We start from the raw sequence: 22,365 nt of genomic DNA on the forward strand, positions 1-22,365 counted from the left end.
GTTCCCCTGTGGGGACTGCGGGAGCTACATCCCTGCAGGGATTGGTTCCCTGCTTGAGATACTCCTCGAGCATTTCCAGGTTTTAGCGCATCCTTGTCTTATTTCTTTTTGTAACCGCTCGAATTGGCTGTGTGTGTGGTGTTTGGGAAGCAGAGTTCCCTCATCGCTTTTTGTCTTGCCTTGCAGGGAGGGAGCTGCCGTCCGGTGGTGGTGGAGGACGTGACCCTGAATGAGAACATCCTCGGTAGTGCCAGCTCTGCTCTGCTTAATGTTGGTTTCTTTGTCATCAGGTCTGCTAAAAAATGACAGAGTATAAACTTGTTGTGGTCGGAGCTGGTGGTGTAGGCAAGAGCGCCCTGACAATACAGCTAATCCAGAACCACTTTGTGGATGAATATGATCCGACAATAGAGGTAAATGCTTTCATCTCGTACTTTTCTGTGAGGAGAGATTATCAGTAATAATGGTGGTTGTTTGCTTGTGGACACTTAGCACAAGAAGGCGGCTTTGTGGTGAGAAGAGCTCAAAGATAATTCTCTGCCTTGGAGGAGAGATCGCTGTGGAACAGCAGCTGCAGTAAAAAAACCCAAGTTTTGATCAATTAAAAGTATTAATGGCTGTTAATTTCCATGTTTTCTTGGGCAGTTTGGATGCATGTGATTAGGATTTGATGACAAAGTGTTTGCCAGACTTGCTTGAAAATGCTTGGCAAAACTCTTCGTGACTTTGTGCAGCCTCTTAAATGTGACTTTCCTGTTTGATATCAAGAAGGGAAATTTGTAGTTGTGAAATGTATGCACTAGTCTTTCTCAGCTCCTATCGCTAGGATCTGTTCCACACACTGGGAAATGTGTCCTGGAATGTTATGGTGACTGAAGCAAAAATTGGAGCCTGATTTCTGTTTTTATACCCACCAGTGCGTGTTTCTGTATCTAGAAAAAAAATGTTCTAAGATAGCTGCTGTAGTGGATTCTCTGAAATACATGGCACAGTTCCTTTGAATTTGAAATCGTACCCAAGCTTTCAAAGTTGTGATGTTTTAAAGGTTTTTAATGGGCAGGTAAGCTCTGCCTTTTAAATATTAGAAACATATTGGTGTTGTCTGAAATCTCCTGTGGATCATTGCATTTAATAACCTCAGTCTCTATAAAAGGAGAAATGACACTGTAATTTACCCAAGATTTTTATGTTCCCAGCACTGAAGCTCTGCAGCTTATGACTTCATTTGTATGTTTGTAAAATGAGGCACTTGCAGCCTTGCTTGAAGGAATCACGAGGGTTTAAATCTAGGCTTAAAATGGAGCCTTGGAGTAGGTAGTGATCACTAGGCAGTGATTCTCAGGTAGACACAGGAGCTGGTGCCCTGAGGTGGTAGAAAGCTGTGTTCATTGAACACCTGAGGTAACGTGCCCCAAATAGAGATGTGTTGGCTTGAGTTTACCTTCCTGTGTCTTTGGGTTTTCTTGACTTTATTACATGGCTGAAATGACATCATGCTTGCAGAAGACTCACTAGACCTATGGGCAGGAGTGTTTGACTTCAGTAGTAGAGCAGCTCGTTCAATTACTGAGAGATGAAACTTTAAACCAACAACCATCCAACACTCTTTAAAAGCCACAAAACTTACAGAGAGGAACAAGTGAAATGGGATTTTACTTTTTCCTGCAAAAAGAAGTTTGGAGGATGTTGGTCTGTGCTTGATCATTTGGGTTTCTCTTAGGTTAGAAGTGTGTTTAGGCCCTACAAAACGTGCTGTGGAGGTTCTGTCTTATAATATTGTCACTGCATAAAACAATTTAGGAACACAGAAACTTAAATGCCAATGTTCCTAAAACACTTGAGGGATTTTGCTATCCAGCCAGCTGAGTATTTTGAGGAATAACATATAGATTTTATTGTAAAATAAAAGAATGAAAATATAGTTCCTTAGAGAATGAACCTAAACCCCCAGAACTGACTTTTATTCATAGAATCACAGAATGGTTTGGGTTGGAAGGGACCTTAAAGATCATCTAGTTCCAACGTGGTGCCATGGACAGAGACGTCTTCCACTAGATCAGGTTGCTCAGAGCCACATCCAGCTTGGCCTTGAACATTTTCAGGGATGGGGCAGCCACAAAGTCAGTAGTGCTCAGGATGGCTGTGGTGTGGTCCAGATTTAGTGTGTATTCCTCTACTAGTTACTGTTTTTATCATGTAAATTCTGAGAGCTTGTGGATGGAGACTGTCTTCTTACTCATGTGGTAAATCTAAATCACCTTGTGTGTGCTCACAGTGCTGGAATCAGGTAGGTAGGCAATAATTCAGTTAGAACAAGAGTGGGCTGTGACTGGGGTTTTAATGCCTCAGTCCATGCCTGGGCAGAATCCCACTCAGTTGGGAAGGGCTGTGTGGTGGTGCTTCCTGTGTACCTGCAGGTGTGGTGGCAGGGGCTGATCAAAGAACATTAACCGTGGAGTGGCTTTTATGCAGTATGAGGAAATTAAGGTGAATTTGCTTTGATTGGTAAATAATAGCTAAGATGGTTCAGTATTGTTACTGCTGTTGTTTGTCTCTTCTGTTTCTTTCATTGACATATAGCAAAACATTCATTTTCCCTGGCAGATCATGGAATCATTAAGGTTGGAAAAGGCCTCTGAGATCATCAACTCCAACCTATGACCTGACACCACCTTGTCAGCTAGACCATGGCACTAAGTGCCATGTCCAGTCTCTCCTTAAAGTTATCTCCAGGGATGCTGATTCTACCACCTCCCTGGGCAGTACATTCCAGTGTCTAATCACCCTTTTAGTGAAAAAATTCTTCCTAATGTCCAACCTAAACCTCCCCTGGTGCAGCTTGAGACTATGTCCTCTTGTCCTGTCACTGGTTACCTGGGAGCAGAGCCCTGTTCCCACCTGGCTACAGCCTCCTGTAAGGGAGTAGCAGTGCTAAAGTCACCCCTGAGCCTCCTCTCCCCAGGCTGAATAGCCAAGCTAAATATTTTGGGGTAGATGGAGAAGGGAATTTAGTGTTTGTTATCAATGGTGGATTCCCTAACTACATAGCTATTGAATAATCCTAAATACTTCCTGTGATTAACTGAATGAAATGTCTAAAATCCTCATGTTGTGAAGACATGATATGGAGAGGAAAAATACACTAGTTACTTAATCACAGGTGCCTTTACAGTGTTCATGCTGCTGGTGAGATAGACTATGATTCAACAAATAACCTGCTTGGAAAATGTCAACTTTCATGGCCTCCTGGAGTGTTTTATTTGCTTATATCGGAGCTGGTGGGGCAGGAGGAAGAATTAAATGAGTGTTTGGATGGCTACAGTTATCCAAAGGTAGATTCTCTGTGTTTCATACCTTGTTTGAAGTAGGTGTCTGAGCACAGATTTATAGCCAAGCAAGGATTTATAGCCAAACAATTTTAAGGGTTTCATAAATTAATTTAATGAAATTAAGTTTTAATTCATTGATGTCAAACTCTTAAGTGCAGTAACCGAGCAGCGCCCTCTATTGGCCGCGATTAACATTGCGTGTCCAGTCTCCTTTCTGATCTCTTGTGAGAATAAGCTTCTGTTTATTTCAGTTTTATATCTCTTTGGCAGCTTCAGAGCTTTTTAGCCCCGAATATACATCATCTTGTAAAGGTCCCAGGGAAAGAACAGCTTTCTTAGTTGCTTGTCAGAGGTTTTCCAATTGGATTAGCAAAATCCCTTGGCTGATGGAGGAATACTGATGTTTAAGTCCGTGTTCTTAAATGACCTGTGCACTTGGGAAACTCCCACCAATATTTAGCAATAGCTTAGGCTTAGTAGCTGTGATATTTTAACATTAAATCACTGGTGTAATGCATTTTTACAAAACAGTGGTTGCTGGCTTGGATGGGATTGATTAAGCAGTGATGATTCCGTATAAATTCCATATGTAGCATAGAGCTGAGATTTCATATCACGTTTTCTTATCAGTGCTTGTGAACAGATGGAATTATTACTCCTTTAACATAATTCTCCTTTAACAGATGACATTATTGCTCCTTTAACATAATACTGCTTTAATAGATGGAATTATTACTTCTTTAAGATAATTAAAAACCCCCAAAAAAGGTTTTATGGCTTGTGAAAGGCCAGTAAAAGCAGGTTAAGTGATTAATCAAATTAAAAAATATAGATATGATGAGTCTGTATATTGGGGAGAAAATTGGAATTTCCCATTTGGAGTTGGGCACTGCTTAGGAATTAACTTCCAGTTTGCATTTTGGTTTTACTTAATAGCCTTATACCTGATGTCTCTTCACTGTGTCTCTTCACTCTTCACTGTATTCAGCACTGCAGATTAACTGTGCACTGAATCCACTTGGATTTTATAAATGGTGACATTTATAGGTTAAAGATTGGGGGTTTTGTTGTTAAAGAGGACTCTGGCCATTGGGCTTGAAGCACAAGTGCCACAAGTCCTGTAGTGGCACAACTCTTTGTTACATCCTACATTCTGTTGTGCAGGATTTGATGGTTTTTATGGTGTGGTACCACTTTTCCCTGGGCTGTGTTTGCACTGGTGTTTACCAGGATGGGGTGATGGTCCCTGCACCCCTGAGCTTTTAGTGTGCTGATTCAGGTTCTCTTCCCTGCAGTGACAAATCTGATTTCAGGTTTGATGTTTTGCAAGGGGAAAGGAATAAATGGCAAAAATAAAGTGTTGATTATTTCAGTAGTCTGGAAGCAAACATAAGCTTCAATTTTCTCTCCCACATCTTTCTTCTTCCTTTTGCCTCAAATCCCCTTTCTAGGTAGTGTCAAGAGTTTTCTCCCCAGAAGTGGCAAAACAACATCTCAAAGTAGTCATTTTTGTACCTGTGCTGTGCTTTATACTGGTGCATCTTTGCTGCTCCTGCTGACGTGGTGAGCATGGTAAAGCCAGCAGGTCTTAAAAGTGATTTTCTCTTCTCTTAAAAATTATTTTCTTTGATGAAAATTACTTAAAGCTTTTGTTTAGAGCTCAGTTGAGGGGAATTTCTTTCCCTTTGAAGTGCTGAGATGGAAGGGAACAGTACAGGCTTTTCAAGAACTGCTTTTCATATTTTAAAACCAGCAGTCAAATTGCAAAAAGAGAAGGGGAAAACTTTGTAAATAGGCCTCAGTGTAATAATAAAGTTTGGCTAGTGCTTCACTGTGAACTGTGATAAAGGTGTCATATAGGACATGGGGGATCTGCAGTTGAATTGAAGGGAATTGGGATGAAGGTGCATCCTATGGGATGGGGTTTTTTGGTTGGGTTTTTTTTTCCCACTTTAAGCAGTGAGATAGAACATTTATTTTAAAACATGTTGGAGCTTATGTATTTGTCTCAGCTGTGTATTTAAACATGGTGTATATGTTTCTAAAGTAAGTTACCTACTTCTTACTTGAGCACTGAATTTGTACTTCTGTGAAATAAATGGTTCCAAAACCATGTTGGAGGCAAGCTTTTATCTTGAAGGTAAACAGTCAATATTGTTTTTACTTGATACTGTTAAATGTCATCCAGGCTCAAGATAAATGTGAGATTATGGAGTTTGTTTAGTTTAAGATACTCATTCTATACAATTATCTTCTCTTAGTATGAGCAACAGGAAAGAGGAGAGACTTTGGTACATATAGATGGATAGAAAGTGCCCAGGAGTAGGAGTTCAGTGCCTCAAACTGGGTGCAAAGGAAGGAAAGTCGTTCTGAATTCAACTTGAAGTTGGCCAGGATTGCAATTTTAATTGTTGAATTCCCTTCCCAGTAGCTTAGCTTCACTCCAGTACAGTGCTAAGAAGAGCAGCAGCAATATTGTGTTCATGTCTAGCTAGGGAATCTGAAAGGTAATACCAGGATTTTGTTTGTACCTGTTACTTGTTACAAGTGATGTTTGCTAGAATAATTCATGGGGGTGTTTAATGATGTATTTTTAAAGCTTATTGTCATGGTTTTACTTCAGATACAGAGGTGTTTATAGAGGTTATTGGGCAAGTAATGCTTATGTTCATTGTGCTAGAAAATGTACTCACAGAGGCCTAGGACCAAAAAGAGATGGAAATAGACATTAGTACCTAGTTGTTGGGACTGTTCAGGTTTTAGCCACTTGAATCAGTGACCTGAAAGCTTTGATTTGATTGCATGGAAATCAGTTGATCTGACATCTCTGTCAAACAGCTCATTGGGCCTTTATATGGCTCCGTTAGCTAAAGAGCTTGAACTTCAAATATATCAACTCAACTTTGATAACTCAGTAACAAATATCATTATACACACCTGCTCAGGCATACAAGCAGATTTCCTGTCCCAGACACTCACACATGTGCTGTTACTCACTGAAGATTCAGAATGCAGACAAGAATTATCCTTTCAGTGTTCTTCCCACATGTATACAGGTAATATGGGAAACTATTTTCCTACTGTAAAGTTGGCTTATAAGGTCTGAGTGTTTTCAGTCACTTACTGCTAGTAAATAATTCCAATCTCTCCAGAGTTACAGATGTTTAAATTCTCACTTGTTTGTGTTTAACTAAGGTATATTTTTTCTGGCTTTTATAGGATTCATACAGGAAGCAAGTAGTAATTGATGGAGAAACCTGCCTCTTGGATATTCTTGATACAGCAGGTCAAGAAGAGTACAGTGCAATGAGGGACCAATACATGAGGACAGGGGAAGGCTTCCTCTGTGTGTTTGCTATAAACAATACAAAGTCTTTTGAAGATATTCACCATTATAGGTGTGTATATGGAAAGATAATCAACCAGCTCTTATCTTAGGTGGATATGATGTTTCCTCTTCCACTAGATACTACAATGGTCTCCTATGAAATAGCATCTAAGGGAAAATTTTGCAGGATAACAGTATTGCAACTTATTTGTGCATTTGTTACCTGGAATTTTGGGTAATCTGAAAATCTGCCTCATTCCCAAGTCAGGCAAAGTATCTGGAAGCTCTTCTGGTGTAAACTAATGGGACTTAGTATCGCTAGAGAAGACCTATCTAGAGGTAAATTCTGCCCATTCCTTGGATAAAATTGTTTGCTAAGATGGAAAACCTGAAGCAATTGAAATAGTAAACACAGTGAAGTCTATTGGTAGTTTTGTTTCAGGCTGGAGGGGGAAATACCTGTGGAATGTTGTGAGAAGAGTAAGCTGTGTGGGGCCTGATGCCTGACAAGGGCAGACACAAAATCAGAGCTTCAACCTGTTGTTAGTTTCTTACATTCTCTTTTTTAAAAATATTTCATTAAAAATTTCAGCTCATGCTTTCTTTGCCAATTGCACTGATACAGAAATAGAACCAATCTCTGGTGATTGCCATACCAGATCTTTTTTAACTTAGCAGCTCACTATTATCCTGGATTTTCCTGGGATATTCTATTAGAAGGCAATGCAAATCCCACCAAAGATGAGTGACTTTAGTAGCATCAGTCTAAGGTTAGTCCCAATCACAAGTCAAAAAATGAAACTAGTGTAATGACATCAAAATCTATAGCAGTTTGCAAAATGTAAACCTCCTTTTATTTTTTTCTGTATTTTTTTAGTAAGGTGATAAACTTGATGGTGACAGGATTGGTCGGATTATTTTTAGTGGCTTCTAATAGTGTCTGTGCAATAAATGAACATAAAAAATGATGGTGGAATTTGTTAATACAAACTGTTAATACCTGTTAAATACAATCTGACTTTTTTCTTTCTTTTTAGGGAACAAATAAAGAGAGTTAAAGACTCTGAAGATGTCCCAATGGTGCTAGTAGGAAACAAATGTGATTTGCCTTCCAGAACAGTAGACACAAAACAAGCTCAGGATCTAGCAAGAAGTTATGGAATTCCTTTCATTGAAACCTCAGCAAAGACAAGACAGGTAAAGCTCAAAACTTCTTCAGCTGAATTCTCAGAATGATCATTATTCTAAGCATTGACAATTGCTTGGTCATATCAATGGATGTATTTCTCCAGATTGGAAATCCTTGTGCTGTCTCTTCTTTCTGTCAACTGGTAATTGGTTATTGATGAGTGATTGGCTTCAACTGCACAAATTCAGAGTGAGACCTGCTCTTCCTCTCCTCTCTCAGATGGTTTAGCATTCCTAAGGTTGGGATAGGTTTTAGTAGAATAAAACCCACTTCTGCTCCGAGGTGAAATCCTCTTTTTCCTCAGCAAGAAGATTAAACAGACAAACAGGTTTTTTATTAATAACCGAAGGAACTTTTCCGTGAGGCATTTATAGTTCATAGATTAGTTCGTGATTAGGAACATGCTTGATATGCAATTGACCATAAGGCTTTTTTGGACATTCCTGGATGAATTGCTGGTGTAAGCTGATTCTAAGACTTCAGAGCTCACTGTTGGCTTATTGTACCTCACTAGTGCAATAAACTGGTGCTGTCAGTGCTTCTCTCAGGGTTTGGGAGGACAAAGGTGACACAGTGGTACATCCGATCAGAAGGTAAACGATATAGATAGAGAGGGAACTAGTTCAGTACTTCTGCAAGAAAACAGCAGATTTGTGGTTTTTCTTTTAAGAGTAAAGATTTACTACCAGTAAATCAGCTCAGGCCTGAGTGGCCAAGTCACTCCTACTCTGCACTGGCACTCCTACGCTACTCTGTGTTACATGCAAGCTATGAATCAGGGATGAGGTGTAGCAGATGAGGCAAGTCAGAGCAGAATGCTGCAGCTTGAGGAACTGCTCAGTGCAACTCTTAAGTAGATTCAGCTCCATCACTTGAGAGCATTTCCTCATAGACAGGACCTAAGTTATTTTTGGATCTGAGAAATGAATATTTTATTAGTGCAAATTTGCTACACCCACCTAAGGTTTTGACAAGTTGAAGTCTGAACTAATTAGTAAAACTTTACAGAGGAATCAAAGGCAACTTTTGGAAACAGAGAAAGTCTGTGTTAGGTAGGATTGAAAAAAAACAACCCAAAGCAGAACTGCACAACTTCAGTGGCTGAGAATAAATTAGGCCAGATGAATGTCCTGAAGAATGTGGCATATAAGTGGACTGAGTAATTGCAGTGCCCTTGTTTGTAAGGCCCTATATTAGTGGATATCAGGAAGATGTCAGATTAAAAAAATAACTATAGTAAAGTTTAAGATTTGAAATAACAGAAGTTCTGTACTAACGTACTAACATCTAGATTTTACTTGGTTTGTTTTATAGAGCATCAGGCTTTGATGGGGAAATACTCCTTTTGCACAGCCACTTTTACTATAAGGATGTTGGTAGGTGTATTCTCAGAGATTCCTTGTGGGAATGTACTCCTACAAGCAGCCTCACCATGCCTAGCCAGCTCAAATTACACACTCAAAAATCCCCACTCCTGCTCAGGTTCATAATCTTTGCACAAAGCAGCATCTCTCAGGCTTTTAAGACTTCTGATAAAGGTTCGTGCTTGTTTCAGAGGGCAATAGATCAGTCATATGTGAACTGTCCTATAATTTCACTGGTTTTATCCATGGCTGTATTTCTGGAGGTGCCAGCTGAAATGCTGCAGAAGGGAGGGATCTGACTGTTGGCTTTTGTTTCAAAGCTGAGCTTTACACCCTCTGCACATAAGGAGTCCCTAAAGGTGTCTCATGGATATTTGAAGATAAAGCTGCCCAGTAGACTCTTTTGGGAATGTTGGCTTCTGAAATTTGGCACCCCTGACTATGGCTGCTGATTCTTTCCCACTGCTCTCTATAGCATGTTGTGCCATGAAACTGCTTCATAGGATGCTGTAAGAATTAAGTATTTTTGTGAGAAGACAAAAGGGAATTGGAAGAAGAACCTGATTTTTAAATTACAGTAAGATCATCTATATATTAGTGTATGTGGTTGTGTGTATATATATACACAAATGTGTATACATATGCATTTGCGTATAATGATTTTCAGTCATACTATCATATATAAAATATATATGTAAAAATACCTGTGTCTATACATAAACTTTCTTCAAAAGTAATTTTAAATTAGGGGATTCAAACTATTTTGTGAGCTACATGCGGCCCATGAACTATAGCTTTATTCAGTCTTTGTCTAAAAGTCACTCAGTAAATAAAAATCTACTCCTCTCTGATTATATGCAGAACTTCCCAGTATGACCACATGGAAATGTCAGCACTGATGCCCTGTTGAAGGGCTCAGTCTTCTTGCTTCTGCCCTTCCCCATGCCCCAGTTGTGAAGGAGCTCAGAGGGTTTCTGGGGAACGGAAAAGGGGAGCTCAAAATGGGAAGGAGTTGTCAATGTAGACTGTTTTGATTGCCAATACACTTATGTAAGTGACGGCATTGTCTGCTCATGCACAGTCAGGTCTCAGTTCCAGCTAAGTCAGTGTTTAAGATTTTCAAAAATTCATTGACAGGGTCAGAAATAGGAAAGAGGAAAAATATTGAAATGAAGTGCAGAAAAAAGTTGTTCTAAAAGTGTCTTTTTGTTTTATTAGTTTCTGACTGAAAATAAAGGTGCAAACTTTTAACTGAGCTGCAAAAAAGTGTTTTAAGCCAAATCCCTGTGTGAATTTTCAGACAAATCCTTGAGTTCATCAGTGAAACATTGGCTCAGTGAACCCTACATCTTAGTTATAAGACTACAGATATTAATTTCTGTAGTTAGGCTAGTTAGACCATTGACTGAAATGAATACAATGTAATCTATGAAAAATAATGATAGTGCTGTTTCTAAATGTGGACATATCACTACTGGTGCCTTTTTAACACGTGCATTTACTCATCTTTTGCAGCCTTTATGCATAAGGAGATTAATTTCTTAGGTTTATTTGGTTTTGCTTTTCTGTTTGACATAAACTTTACACTCAAGTTCTTCTGTGTCTGAGCATGTGCAGCTCCCAATATTATCAGTAGTATCAATGGGGGATAAAGGACGAAGTTGATTTATCCCCACCACAGCTGTACCCTTACTGAGGTGTATATATATTCGATATAATACTAAGGATATTGTATAAATATATATATAATATTCTATAGCTAGGTCTAAAGTACCCTAGTATTCTTGTTGGGCTTCCCTTTGCCTAAGATTTACACAGGGAAAAGCTGTCAGGCTGTACCCCAGTGTACCTTGAGTGTAGGACTTTGTTTACCTTAGAACAATATTTCAGCTTTCTTGCTGGTGTTGGATTCAAAGGAAAAGCATTTAAATGAGCATTATTGTAAGCATAGTAAAGGGTTCCCCAAAGCATTAGGGTTCGTTGTTGAGAATATATCCTTCAACACACTTTTAAGCATTTAATGGAGAAGTTGACCTAAATGACAAAGATGCTCTTAAAAAAGCATTTGAGTCGTTCCAGCTGTCTGATGGATAATGGGTCAGGCCCCTACCTTGTGACAAAAGTTAAGTTGAGAGCCTGTGTCTGATCTGATGTAGTAACTAGGGCACTAGGAACTAATATTTACAGAACCTCATTCCTGCATCTCAGTTAAGCTCCATGAAGAACTGGTAGCTTAGTTTGCTTGAACTATTTTTTAGGGATTTGTCCTATCTGTTTAATGCTCTTATATGTTTCACTCCAAGCCATTTGCAGTCAAGTTCATGTGTACAGGTTTCATCTTCAAAACTTTCTTTTCAGTTAGTTTTAACTTGGTCAGACTTTATAGTGTGTGTTGAACTTCTTCGTGTCACTTTGTTGTAATGTAGAGCTCTTCTGAAGAAGCTTAGTCCTTCCCAACAACAAGGCTCTAAGGAAAGGAAGAGGTTTGGTAATGATGCCACATATTCTGGCATCCAGCTTGGGAGTGACTCCAGGATGCCGAGGAAACCAGAGAGTTACTAATTTAATGTAAGGATAAAATTCTGCAGCAAAAAAAATACATGTGCAGAATGGGTGTAACTCAGTTAGGACAAATAGCTGTGATCCTCATGAATAACTTTGATTTTATTTGTCTAACAGTTGGTCTGAGCAGACCAGCTGTATAAAGCATATAAAAGTGGGCACAGAACACTTTGGAGGTGTCAAGACTAAGTTTCCTCAGTGTCCTTTAAGTGCTCTTTGCACAAGTGGAACATGTGAAAATTCCTGTTTGGGATACGTTGGTCTTTATTTGAAACTTTCTCTGCACAGTCATGTTCTAAACTGAGTGTTTGGCTGTCACTCAGGAGTCAAAAGCATCTCTAAAACGTTGCCTCAAGAGTACTTTGGACTGTTTAGATTTGGAAGGTTTTAATAACTGACGAAGGGCATTTTTGCTTCCAGTTCTGACACTAAAAGAACTGGTTAACTGTATTTTAGACACATGGTCATTGCTCATTGAGGGGAAAAAACACTGAAGGTTCTTGAAAGAAATGGGTATTAAAATCACTTAAGTTTGTAAGACTGGCAACTGGCTCTTGAAAGGGAAATTAGCAAATACATGTCTGTAGAGATTCTCTTTCAGAATCAATTCTTTCAGCAGAATTCCTAAGTCTGTTCTTGGTGGTGGCACTAATAGTAATTTCTTTTCTCACTCTGTCTCTGCCTCTCTGCATTGCTAAAGCAAATTACAGCTCCTGTTGGTGATGGGAAGGTTGGCAATAAATGGTGACTGAAGAATTGTTATCTAACATGTGAAAGCTCCATAATCAAATTCCATATTTCCCAGCAGATTTGCAAAAATGGTGATTCTATAGAGCCTGTGCTTTGGCACGTGGCAGCTCATCAGTGGTTACTGTTTCCACTTGAAGAAACTTCCTTCCAGAAAAATATGAAAGTATGAGCTTTACTTGGGGTTTTGCCATTTTTTAGCACCTTTCTTTACATTTTGCAAACTCTCGGGCCTGGAATGTAAGACTTGTCACCTCCTCCACACTTCTCTAAATCCCAACAGGGCACATGATGCATCTACAGAGAAATACAACCCAATAAATAAATCTAATTTAATCTTCACATTCATGTGGCTGTAGTTCAGCAGAACCCTCAGATAAGCAGCAGTGTGTTAAAAGTGAGGCTTCAATGTAATAAACCTATGGCACAGCTCATGCAAAATGACCTGATAACTGTGGCAGTAAATGTTAGCTGGTTTTTGTTATGAGGTACATAATATAAAGATCAATTTGAGCGGTAATTTGTGGAAAATCTGCTAAATAAAAGCCCAGATTGTGCACTGAGTAGTAATAAAGTTTTGGGGCTTAAATGGTTGTGCTGTTTTCCACCATCATCAGACTGGTTTGGTTATATTTTCAGCTGATGAGTTTGTATTAAATTAACAATCCTGCTGATCTGATTGAGGAGACAAGTAGTGAGATTGATAGTAAGGCAGAGCAGAGATTTGTTCTCCCCTTGAAAAGCTGCAGCAAAACATTTTGCATCTTGTTATAACAAGAACATCCTCACAGATTGTTCCAATTTTTTAAGTTTATGCACAGATTACTCAGTTTAAAACAACACAAAGCTGATGCTGTACCCCTATATTGCATTTGATTAAAGATATCTTCAGTCCTCACACATTTCTTTTAATGCTTGTGGTATCATATCCAAATGGCCTAAAGAGCTGCAGAGAAGCAGAGTGTAAGACCAGAGAAGTAAAACATGTATATCTGTGTCATCCCTGGAATACCTGAGGACCTTTACTCACCGGGAGAAAATTCTTAGCAGCAAAACTTCACAGGCTGTTTGCATTGAGCTGTTGTTATGGGACCCTCGTGGTTGCCTGAGTGTGGCCCAGAGAGAATGTATTACGTGTGTCTTGTTGATGTGAACCAAGCTCTGAAAGATTAGAATAATCAACCTTTTCTGCCTTGGCTCAAGTATCCCTTTTCCTGGATTTAATAGCAGAGAGCCTGCTCTGTAAAGTAAGTAGCTTTAAAAACAACATTGCCCAAAATTTAGTGTTCTTGGAAGATTTTAGTTCTCTGTAACCTCTTAGGTAATTGCCTGGTGAGATTTTTCTATACTTTGTCAGCTTGTTCCACAGATTTTTTTTCAAGAAAATCCACCTTTATATAAAGAACAGAACATAGAGGAGTTTGCTTGTCTTTGCCTGAATAGGAGGAGGGGTAACAGTAACAGAACTTCCTTTGCCTACAAAGTGCAAGGAGGTGTAAGTACCTCTTAGTTACCAATCCAGTAAGGTTTTGTGCCTCTGAAATACATCCATACTCACAAAAATGTGGGAAAAAAGTCAGTAACACAAGCACAAGCAGTTACTACATCCAGTGTGATAAAATGGAAGAAAATAAGTCTTAGTCTTTTTTTATCCAAGTGTTGCCCTGCACAGTAATAAAGAAGAGGATCCATGGACTTCTCTCAAGTAAAGCTCATAATTTCAGGGGTTCTGTTGTGGTGTTTCCCCTGCCGTGGGTGTCCCAGTTGTCACTGCAGCAGTTTATAAGGAGTTGTGTTTTGCAATGCAGAGAGTGGAAGATGCTTTTTATACATTGGTGCGAGAGATTCGCCAGTACAGAGTGAGAAAACTCAGCAAAGAAGAAAAGACTCCAGGGTGTGTGAAAATTAAAAAATGTCTTGTAATGTGACAGGGTAAGTTCTGTGATGCAACAAGGGAAGTGCTACAAATCACTTGCCAAAGGAAAATGATTGATGATGGTTTGCAAATCAGACTCTGGTTAATCGGTGGCCTAATTTAAGATGTGAACCCAGTAAGAGTTCAGTGTCCTGAATAACATTCCTAGCAAACACTCAGGTGCTATGGATTGGCTTATTTCCATGGGGTTTTGATAAATGGGTTAACAAGAAGTCATTACTGTATATCAAATTCTCCATCTGTGAAATGGAGAGAGTTTGGAGCATGAAGAAGCTAAGAGCAAACACTTATTGCAGATGCTGTTGAAATGAATATTCATTGACTCTTCAGGTTGATGAACTGAGGGGACGAGATTGTAATATTTATAGTCCTCCTCAGATGCAGAAATAGGATGTTCTTAATAAAACAAACCAGTATTTGGCTGGTGTACAGGATTAGTTGATGCTCAGCCTCTTCCTTATGCTATGCCATTTTCCTCTTGTTTTCCCCCAGCTTAAAAAAGTTACTCTTACCATTTCCAGACATGCATTTGTTTTCTGGGGTGTTTTGGTCAACTATAATGCAAATTTGGATAAAATAAGGTTTCACTGTTTTTTGTGTGAATACCTTTACAAGAGGTGCAGGCTAAGCAATATTGAAGTAAAATGAGGAGACAGAGGACTAAACAATAAACAGCAACAAAAAAGCACAAACCCCAATACCAATTCTCATAAAAGAATTTATATCCATATACTCCACTGTAAGAAAAAAGGGAGGAGGAGAGGGCAGAAGAAACTGTGGTATGGAAGAAGTGATTGTCAGTTCACTCCTGGTACTTCAGACTAGCTCCTTGCAGATATTCCTGTCCCATTAATTCTTTGCTTCTTACTACACCAGTGCAGACAGTGGGTTGTTATTCCTTACATACTCATCCAACATGAGGATGACCTGGAATTTCCCGTTGTGTAAAAGAAAAACTGTTCCCTTTTCAAGGTCTTTTTTTATACTTCCGAATATCTTCTAGAGAGGTAGTGGAATTTGATTTGTGTCCTAAGGAGACTGTCAAAACTGCAGGAGTATTCCCTTCAGTAAGGGAGTTTTGTTCCTGTTTCCAGAGGAGGGAGGAGAAATTGTTTCCTATCAGTTTTCACTAGATCTGCTCAGGCTTATTATAGTCTCAGTTTTTAAGTGATTAATGATTGCTCTGAGATAATGATTTAGATTTTTAATGTAAAGACAGTGGTGGAGTCACCATCCCTCAGGTGTTTAAGGAACAACTGGATGTGGCACTTAGTGCTCTGGTCTAGTTGAAATGGTGGTGATCAGTCGCAGGTTGGACTTGGTGATCTTGGAGATCTTTTCCAACCTAAATGATTCTGTGGTTCTGTGACTTTGTGATCCTGTTTGCATTAGAGGTTTCCTTTGCAGGCGACTGAAAACTTCAGTCACAAATACCCACAGTTGTGCATCCAAATATCAACAGACTTGATGCCATCAAAATACCTTGTTTTATTCTTTCCTAGTTGTCAAAAAACAACTGTCAGAAGCTTAGCAAGATGACTTTTGATGAGAGCAGTAGGAATTAGATTGCTTAAACTGACTGCTTCCTGCAGCCTTCTGCAAACCAGCTTTGCTGTTTCTTCATGTCTTACATGTCTTTTACACCAGGGCTTTAAAGATCCTGAGTCCTGTCTGCTTTTCCTTTCTCTGGACTTCTGTGGGAAAAGAAGAACAGGATGGTGGGAATTGTGGTTTTCCTTATTTTTTTATCTTTTAAGATTTCTTTTCATTACTTAGCAAACCTACCAGCTTCCTGCTTTCTGCCTATAGCCAAGAGAAGTATCTTTTGGGAGTTTTTTTCCGCCAGATGGGGGAAATGTTTTGTTAGCAATGGATATTGCTGTGTTTTGGGTGTTTAGAGCTTTTTCCTCCCAAACCCTATTTAAAAATAGTTTTGGATATGACTCTAGAACTCAAGAGTCAGTGAAGAAAACATTTGTCTTCATACTTGAGTTCTACATGGTATTGATAGTCATCTCAGCAGCTTTGTGTTGAGGAAGTTAAGGTGGAGAAAGCATATTCCAAAGTTATTATGGCACAGCTGTAGTTCAGTGGTGATTTGAGTGGAATAGAAATCTGGCATTGAAAAGAGTCTCACTTGTATTTGCAATCAGTAAGAAGACACATTATTTCAGTCTAATGGCTAAGGAGAGCAGCACCTGGTGATGTGAGTCTCACAGCTGCAATTTTAGCCTGCAAATACAGTCACTGTAACACAGTTTGCAACAAGAGTATTCTGTGAACTGTCAGTTTGATGGTTCAGGGTGTTTTGCATCCTCTGGGAAGGCTGTTGCTTCTGTAATGCCTTCTTAGCTGTTCTCTCTGCACAAGGTAACTGTAAACTTGGACGACTCAGGTTGCCATTAAGTTGATGCTTTCCAAGAAGTTAATTCCCATGGCTGTTACAGAACATCTTTTGCTCCATTTGTAGCTTCCAACTACCAAGGAGAAATTTCTAACATTCAGTATAAACTCCTCAAAAGATCTTTCTTGAAAGCATCCAAGTTTTTACATAAAAAGCATATTAACAAAGCTTCTGTAGGGTGTAAATTAGACACCTAGATGATGTAATTCAGGTTGAGCTGGGTTAAAAGTGAAAAGTTTGAATTTAAAAAAGTGCTAGATTTGAATTTTAAAATGTCTAAATTCTTGATTAATACCAATTTAATGATTTTTCCGTAGTAATACAGAGGTGTACAAATAAATTCTCTTCCTCATGACTGATATGTGTGTGTGTATATAGTATTATATATTTAAAACATAAAAAAACAACTTTTCTACAATTAAGAACTTGGTTAAGGATCTATTTTGGAGGCTGGGGTATTAAGGAATTCAGAATTCCTTAGGAATTTGGGGGTTCTTGTTGATAGCTAGGTTAGTTGCCAAGTCTCATGCACACTTGTAATCATGCAGCCACATCTCGAGACTTCCATATAGTCGTGGGACCACATGGTGCTCCCAAGAAAAGCTGTAGCCAGGAGCAGAATGTTCCTGTGGGAAGAGCTCTGACGTTGGTGTTGCCCTTTGGAAAAACGAGTGCCAGGAGCAAAGCTCTGTCAATGCACCTTTATTGAGGCGGTGGGGTGGAGTTCTGAGCAGTGGATTGTGAGTTTCTAATCTGAGCTGGATTTAAAGCCCTCATTCAGGACATCTTAACTTTGCAGAGAGCTTGCACACAATAACTGCATTGTTAGGGGGAGGAAGGTCAGCTGCCTGCAGGCCCTTCTTGCAGAAAGAGCTCACTGGGAAGGTTGACTGCCTTCAGGGACCTTCTGTAAATACAGTAGCCACTAATTACATTTAACATTTAATGGACAGGCTGAAAAGTGGAAGAACTCACTTTATCTTCTTGGTTCTCCACTTCTAACTGACAAATGTTCTAAATGCAGTTTTGTGTGTTGTGTTATATTAATGACCTGAACTTAAGAGGAATTGTGGCAGGACCTAACTACTAAGTACATAATCAATAATTAATGAGGCTTGATCTACAAAGCTGTAGTCCAGAGGAGACCATCAAGTTGATTAGAGGGATGGAGCACCTCTGCTGTGAGGAAAGGCTGAAAGAGTCAGGATTGTTCAGCTTGGAGAACAGAAGGCTTTGGGTAACCTAATCGTGGTCTTCCAGTACCTGAAGGAGCCTACAGAAAAGATGGAGAGAGACTATTTACAAGGGCCTGGAGTGACAGGACAAGGGGAAGTGGCTTCAAACTGACCGAGAGCAGGTTTAGATTGGATATTGGGAAGAAATTCTTACCTGTTAGGGTGGTGAAACACTGGCACAGGTTTCCCAGAGAAGCTGTGGCTGCTCCATCCCTAGAAGTGTTCAGGGCCAGGTTGGATGAGGCTCTGAGCAACCAGTCCCCCATGGCAGGGGATTGGAAATGGGTATCTTTGAGGTCACTTTCAACCCTCAGCATTCTGGGATTCTGTGAAAATATATACTTATGTGAATAAGTATATACTTACACTAAATGTGAAGTATTATTCTCTCTGTATATGTACATACACATATATATACTATACTTTTCCACTTTGAGGGAGGACATATGCCCTCTTGGGGATGGAGAAGAGGACAGTACACACAATATTACTTTCCTTATTAATAATGGAACTTGACCTGTGGGATATCTGTGCTCAACCCCTGAGCAGTAAGTCACCTGCAGGCTGCCTTAGACCCACCCTGGGGATAGCTGAGGAAGGGGGCAGGCAGCAGTTAGCAGCTTGCTACTACTCACATCAAGCTAGTTTGTTCAGGTGGTTCTTTCAGTGCTGCTCAGAACTCGGGAGAGGAATCCTGTAGCCAGGATTCATTGTTCCAACAGTGGCAGGCAGCAACACACCTGCTGACTGAAGCCACGTCACCTGGCAAGCTCAGGTGGACACAGTTTGTACCTCAGCAGATGTGCCAGTGTGTTAATTTGGTCCTAATGTCTCCATGTTTGTACCTTTTCAGGGTGTTGATGATGCCTTCTACACATTAGTTCGTGAAATCAGAAAACACAAAGAGAAGATGAGCAAAGATGGTAAAAAGAAGAAAAAGAAGACAAAGACAAAGTGTATAATTATGTAAATACAATTTATCCTTATTCTTAAGAAGTACTGAAGTAATTTTGTACATTACACTAAATTATTAGCATTTGTTTTAGCATTACTTTATTTTCTGCTTCATGATCCTGTTAGCTTTACCTGAATGCTTGTTTTAAATGACAGTGGAAACTTCATTCCTCTTGAAGTGCCAGTATTCTTTGACTGTTGGTTCTTGAACTAGCAATGCCTGTGAAAAAAAAAAAGCAAAAAAACCCAGAAAACAGAACAACAAAAAAAAACTACACACAAAACCCTGAGAACTGTCTTAGGACTCTTTGGTGCATGCACAGTTGCTAACTTCCTATTTTCTTACTGATTGTGAACTTCTGTTCTGTGTGCAAACCAAACAATGAAATGATGCTCTACACATTCTAACATCCCCTACAGATCTTTGGGTCTATAAATCCCATTGGGAAAAAGGACTAGTTTGCAAAAGAGACTTTCATTTCAGCCTTTCCTTTATTTTAGACTGATTGCAATAGAGAGAGACCAGAAGCCTTTATAGTCTTCCTGTAGATTTTTGCTTCTAGGCATCTAATCTTGTAGCATTTCAGATCAACTTTAATGAATGTAAAGATAAAACTGTCAGAAAAAAAAATTTTCACCACAATTTGTCATGGTCACTCCTTAAATACTCTATTTTTTCTATAAAAACATAAAAGAAAAAATGAAAAAAAGACAACAATGCACATCTGGCAATGGAAAAAGTGAAAGTTCTAATTAGGTTGATTTGCTATTGTTAATGCATTGCTTTAAGACCTTCACTGACGTTTTGTGTCTGAAGACCTAGGTGAAATCCCCCCCAGTGTTGAACCTTTAAGTAGCTTTGTTCAGTAGGTGCAGGATTTCACCCTCAGTGTCTCTAGGAAATACTAGAAAGCCTTAACAGATAAGTTGATTCAAATTCTTAGGTTAATTCATACATGATCCCAGAATTTACCCTAAGAATTAAATCAGAATTAATCCTAAATTATATAGTGGAGTAAAACCATTCTTTTTTTTCCCCCAAGCGTGGCATTAAATATTTCCAGATGCCCATTTAATGCAAAGTAAGGGAGGAATTGTAAATTCTAGTAACATCAAATGGATGAATGAGTGAGTTGAATTTAGCTGCTTCATGCAAAGAATTTGGAAATCTACTATGCCATGGAAATGGTGTGGAATTTGCACAAACTGTCAGCATAGAACATGATTTCTGGAGTCAATGTTGTTTGTGTGATGTCTGTGAAGTACTAGTTTTGTTGCACAGGTTAAATGGTTGGTGAGTGGCATTCCAGTGTCTAGACTGTCATGAAGCTAGACCAAGATTTTTAATGTTGTCTTTCTCTGTGATTAAGTTCTGTCGTGATTTTGGTTTTTCCCCTCACCCCTGTTTAGTTTTTTTCCTGATTGGAATTAAAGCAGGATTTTTTTGCAGGAGCTTTCTTTTTTTGGTACTGCAGTAGTTACTCTGCACTGAAGTACAAGCCAGTAGTTGCGGTGTTGCCCATTCCTGTTGTCTCCCTGTGAATTGTTTGAATGTTTCACTAGAGCTTTGCTCCCTGAAGGTGCACTTCCAACTCCGCTGCAGAGGAACATTTGAAGATGTGACTCTGATGTGCTCAGAAAACAAACCACAAGACATTGAAGTAGGATAGTTCAGGACACTGGAAGGTTTGGAACAGGGAATAGCAGCACTGCCCTAACCTAAAGTATATCTAAACAATTCTGTGGGAATTTCACACAGGTTTATCAAAACTGCACAGTGTAACTTGGGCCATCTCCATGATGCCAAAGGTGCAGCTGCATGAGGGAAGTATTACTTTGCTTCTACAAAAAAAACTCCCTGAGGGATTGTTGCAGGTGGAGAGCTGCAAAGCTGGCAGGGAACACACTGTCTGGATTGCTCCATGTGCTTTCATTTCACTGTGGCTGAGAAATCCTGTCTGTGCTCCCCATTCCCCCAAATCCAGACCTCTTCCCCTCCCTTCAGCTTCGATGGGAAACAGATTATGAAATATTTTGAAAACCAGTAATGGGAGAACCTAACATTATCTTGTAAGGACCAGTAAGAACAGATTCTTATGTCACAAAATATTTCAGAGCTTCCAAGGTTCAAATGTGTTGGAGTTATGTGCACATTTTAGACACTCTTGGTGATCCATGAAGAAGTTAATGGGATGCCTTGAGCAATGGGAGTAATCTTAAGGTTACTTTGATTCTGGTAACTGAGTCACACTGCATGTCAAATTAGGGCTGGTCTGAAATTCTGACCTTAATTGGACTAAAAACAGGAGACATTTTAGCTGAAATGTCTTATCAAACATGGATTTATATAGCTCTCTATAAAGTTATATATGAATTAGTGTTGGGGTTTTTCCAGAAAATGTGATCTGTAGCTGCCAATCTAATTAAATTTAGATTAGCCCTTATTTACTTTTTTTAAAAAAACCCACATACTTGCCACTGTTGTGCAGTTTTGTCTTAATAGTGGTTGGGATTGGGTGAAGCATGTTGCATTGCAGCTTGCACGAGTTGATCTCATTATTGTCTTGCCCTGTTGGAGATGCTTTCACAGAACATACCTGGGTGCTGTCTGTCCAGAGAGAACTACTGAGTGAAATGTGAGTCACTGACCATGTGAGCACGTGTCAGGGAGTAACACCTTCTTACAGTAGCTTTATGTAACTCTGGGAAACACCTGTAGCATTGGTTCTCTCCAAACTGAATTATTTTGACCAGTTTCATTGCCCTAAAATTATTTTGCTAACTGAAGAAAAAGTCTCACTCTGTGGACTTTGCTACAACAACAGGATCTCTGCAGTGGGTAAATACTGACACACACAATCCTCTGCTCTTGTCTATACTCTGAAGCAATACAATGATTACCTTCAAAGACCATCAAACTGTAAAACAAATCATTTTTGTCTCAAGTTTACATAAAGCTACATAGATGGTAAACCTTTCCTAACATTTCTTTATTCCACTGTCTTGTGTTTTCATGTTGAAAATACTTCTGCTTTTTCCTCTTGAGTGCCAACTTCTTACTAGAATGACTTCTTAATGTAATATGTTTACCTGGAATGTATTTTAACTATTTTTGTATAGTGTAAACTGAAACATGCACATTTTGTACATTGTGCTTTATTTGATGTGGAACATATGCAGTGTGATCCAGTTTTTCCATGATTTGGTTGTGTGACCTGGGAATGTTGGTCATGCCAGACATTAAGTTAAAAAAAAAAAAAGGAAAAAAAAAAGACCACTGTTTGTTTTAAAATTTTTAATGTTTTTAGGAGTATGTG

General features: G+C 39.2%; 1 protein-coding gene across 2 annotated transcripts; it reads left to right on the forward strand.

Moving 5' to 3' along the window:
• The first annotated feature begins 183 nt into the window (after nucleotides 1–183).
• On the forward strand, nucleotides 184–19,752 carry KRAS (Kirsten rat sarcoma viral oncogene homolog). Of its 2 annotated transcripts, XM_009076704.1 has the most exons (6): nucleotides 184–413; nucleotides 6,549–6,727; nucleotides 7,695–7,854; nucleotides 14,328–14,443; nucleotide 16,758; nucleotides 18,948–19,064. In XM_009076704.1, exons 1-6 carry the CDS (start codon nucleotides 303–305, stop codon nucleotides 19,062–19,064), a joined length of 684 nt encoding a protein of 227 aa, XP_009074952.1. In that variant the 5' UTR covers nucleotides 184–302. The 2 variants fall into 2 exon arrangements, with proteins under 2 accessions (XP_009074952.1, XP_009074953.1); XM_009076705.1 differs by lacking the exons at nucleotides 14,328–14,443; nucleotide 16,758 and having other exon boundaries at nucleotides 18,948–19,752.
• The last annotated feature ends 2,613 nt before the right edge of the window (nucleotides 19,753–22,365 follow it).

This window comes from Acanthisitta chloris, unplaced genomic scaffold (assembly GCF_000695815.1).
Source record: "Acanthisitta chloris isolate BGI_N310 unplaced genomic scaffold, ASM69581v1 scaffold25286, whole genome shotgun sequence".
Taxonomy (NCBI): Eukaryota; Metazoa; Chordata; class Aves; order Passeriformes; family Acanthisittidae; genus Acanthisitta; species Acanthisitta chloris.

What these genes read in the sequence shown, in the direction of transcription:
- KRAS (XM_009076704.1), top strand. Translation starts at nt 303, where the DNA reads ATGACAGAGTATAAACTTGTTGTGGTCGGAGCTGGTGGTGTAGGCAAG. An exon ending in AATATGATCCGACAATAGAG is followed by an intron (nt 414 to 6,548) that starts GTAAATGCTTTC and finishes TGGCTTTTATAG; the next exon opens with GATTCATACAGGAAGCAAGT. An exon ending in CCTCAGCAAAGACAAGACAG is followed by an intron (nt 7,855 to 14,327) that starts GTAAAGCTCAAA and finishes TTTGCAATGCAG; the next exon opens with AGAGTGGAAGATGCTTTTTA.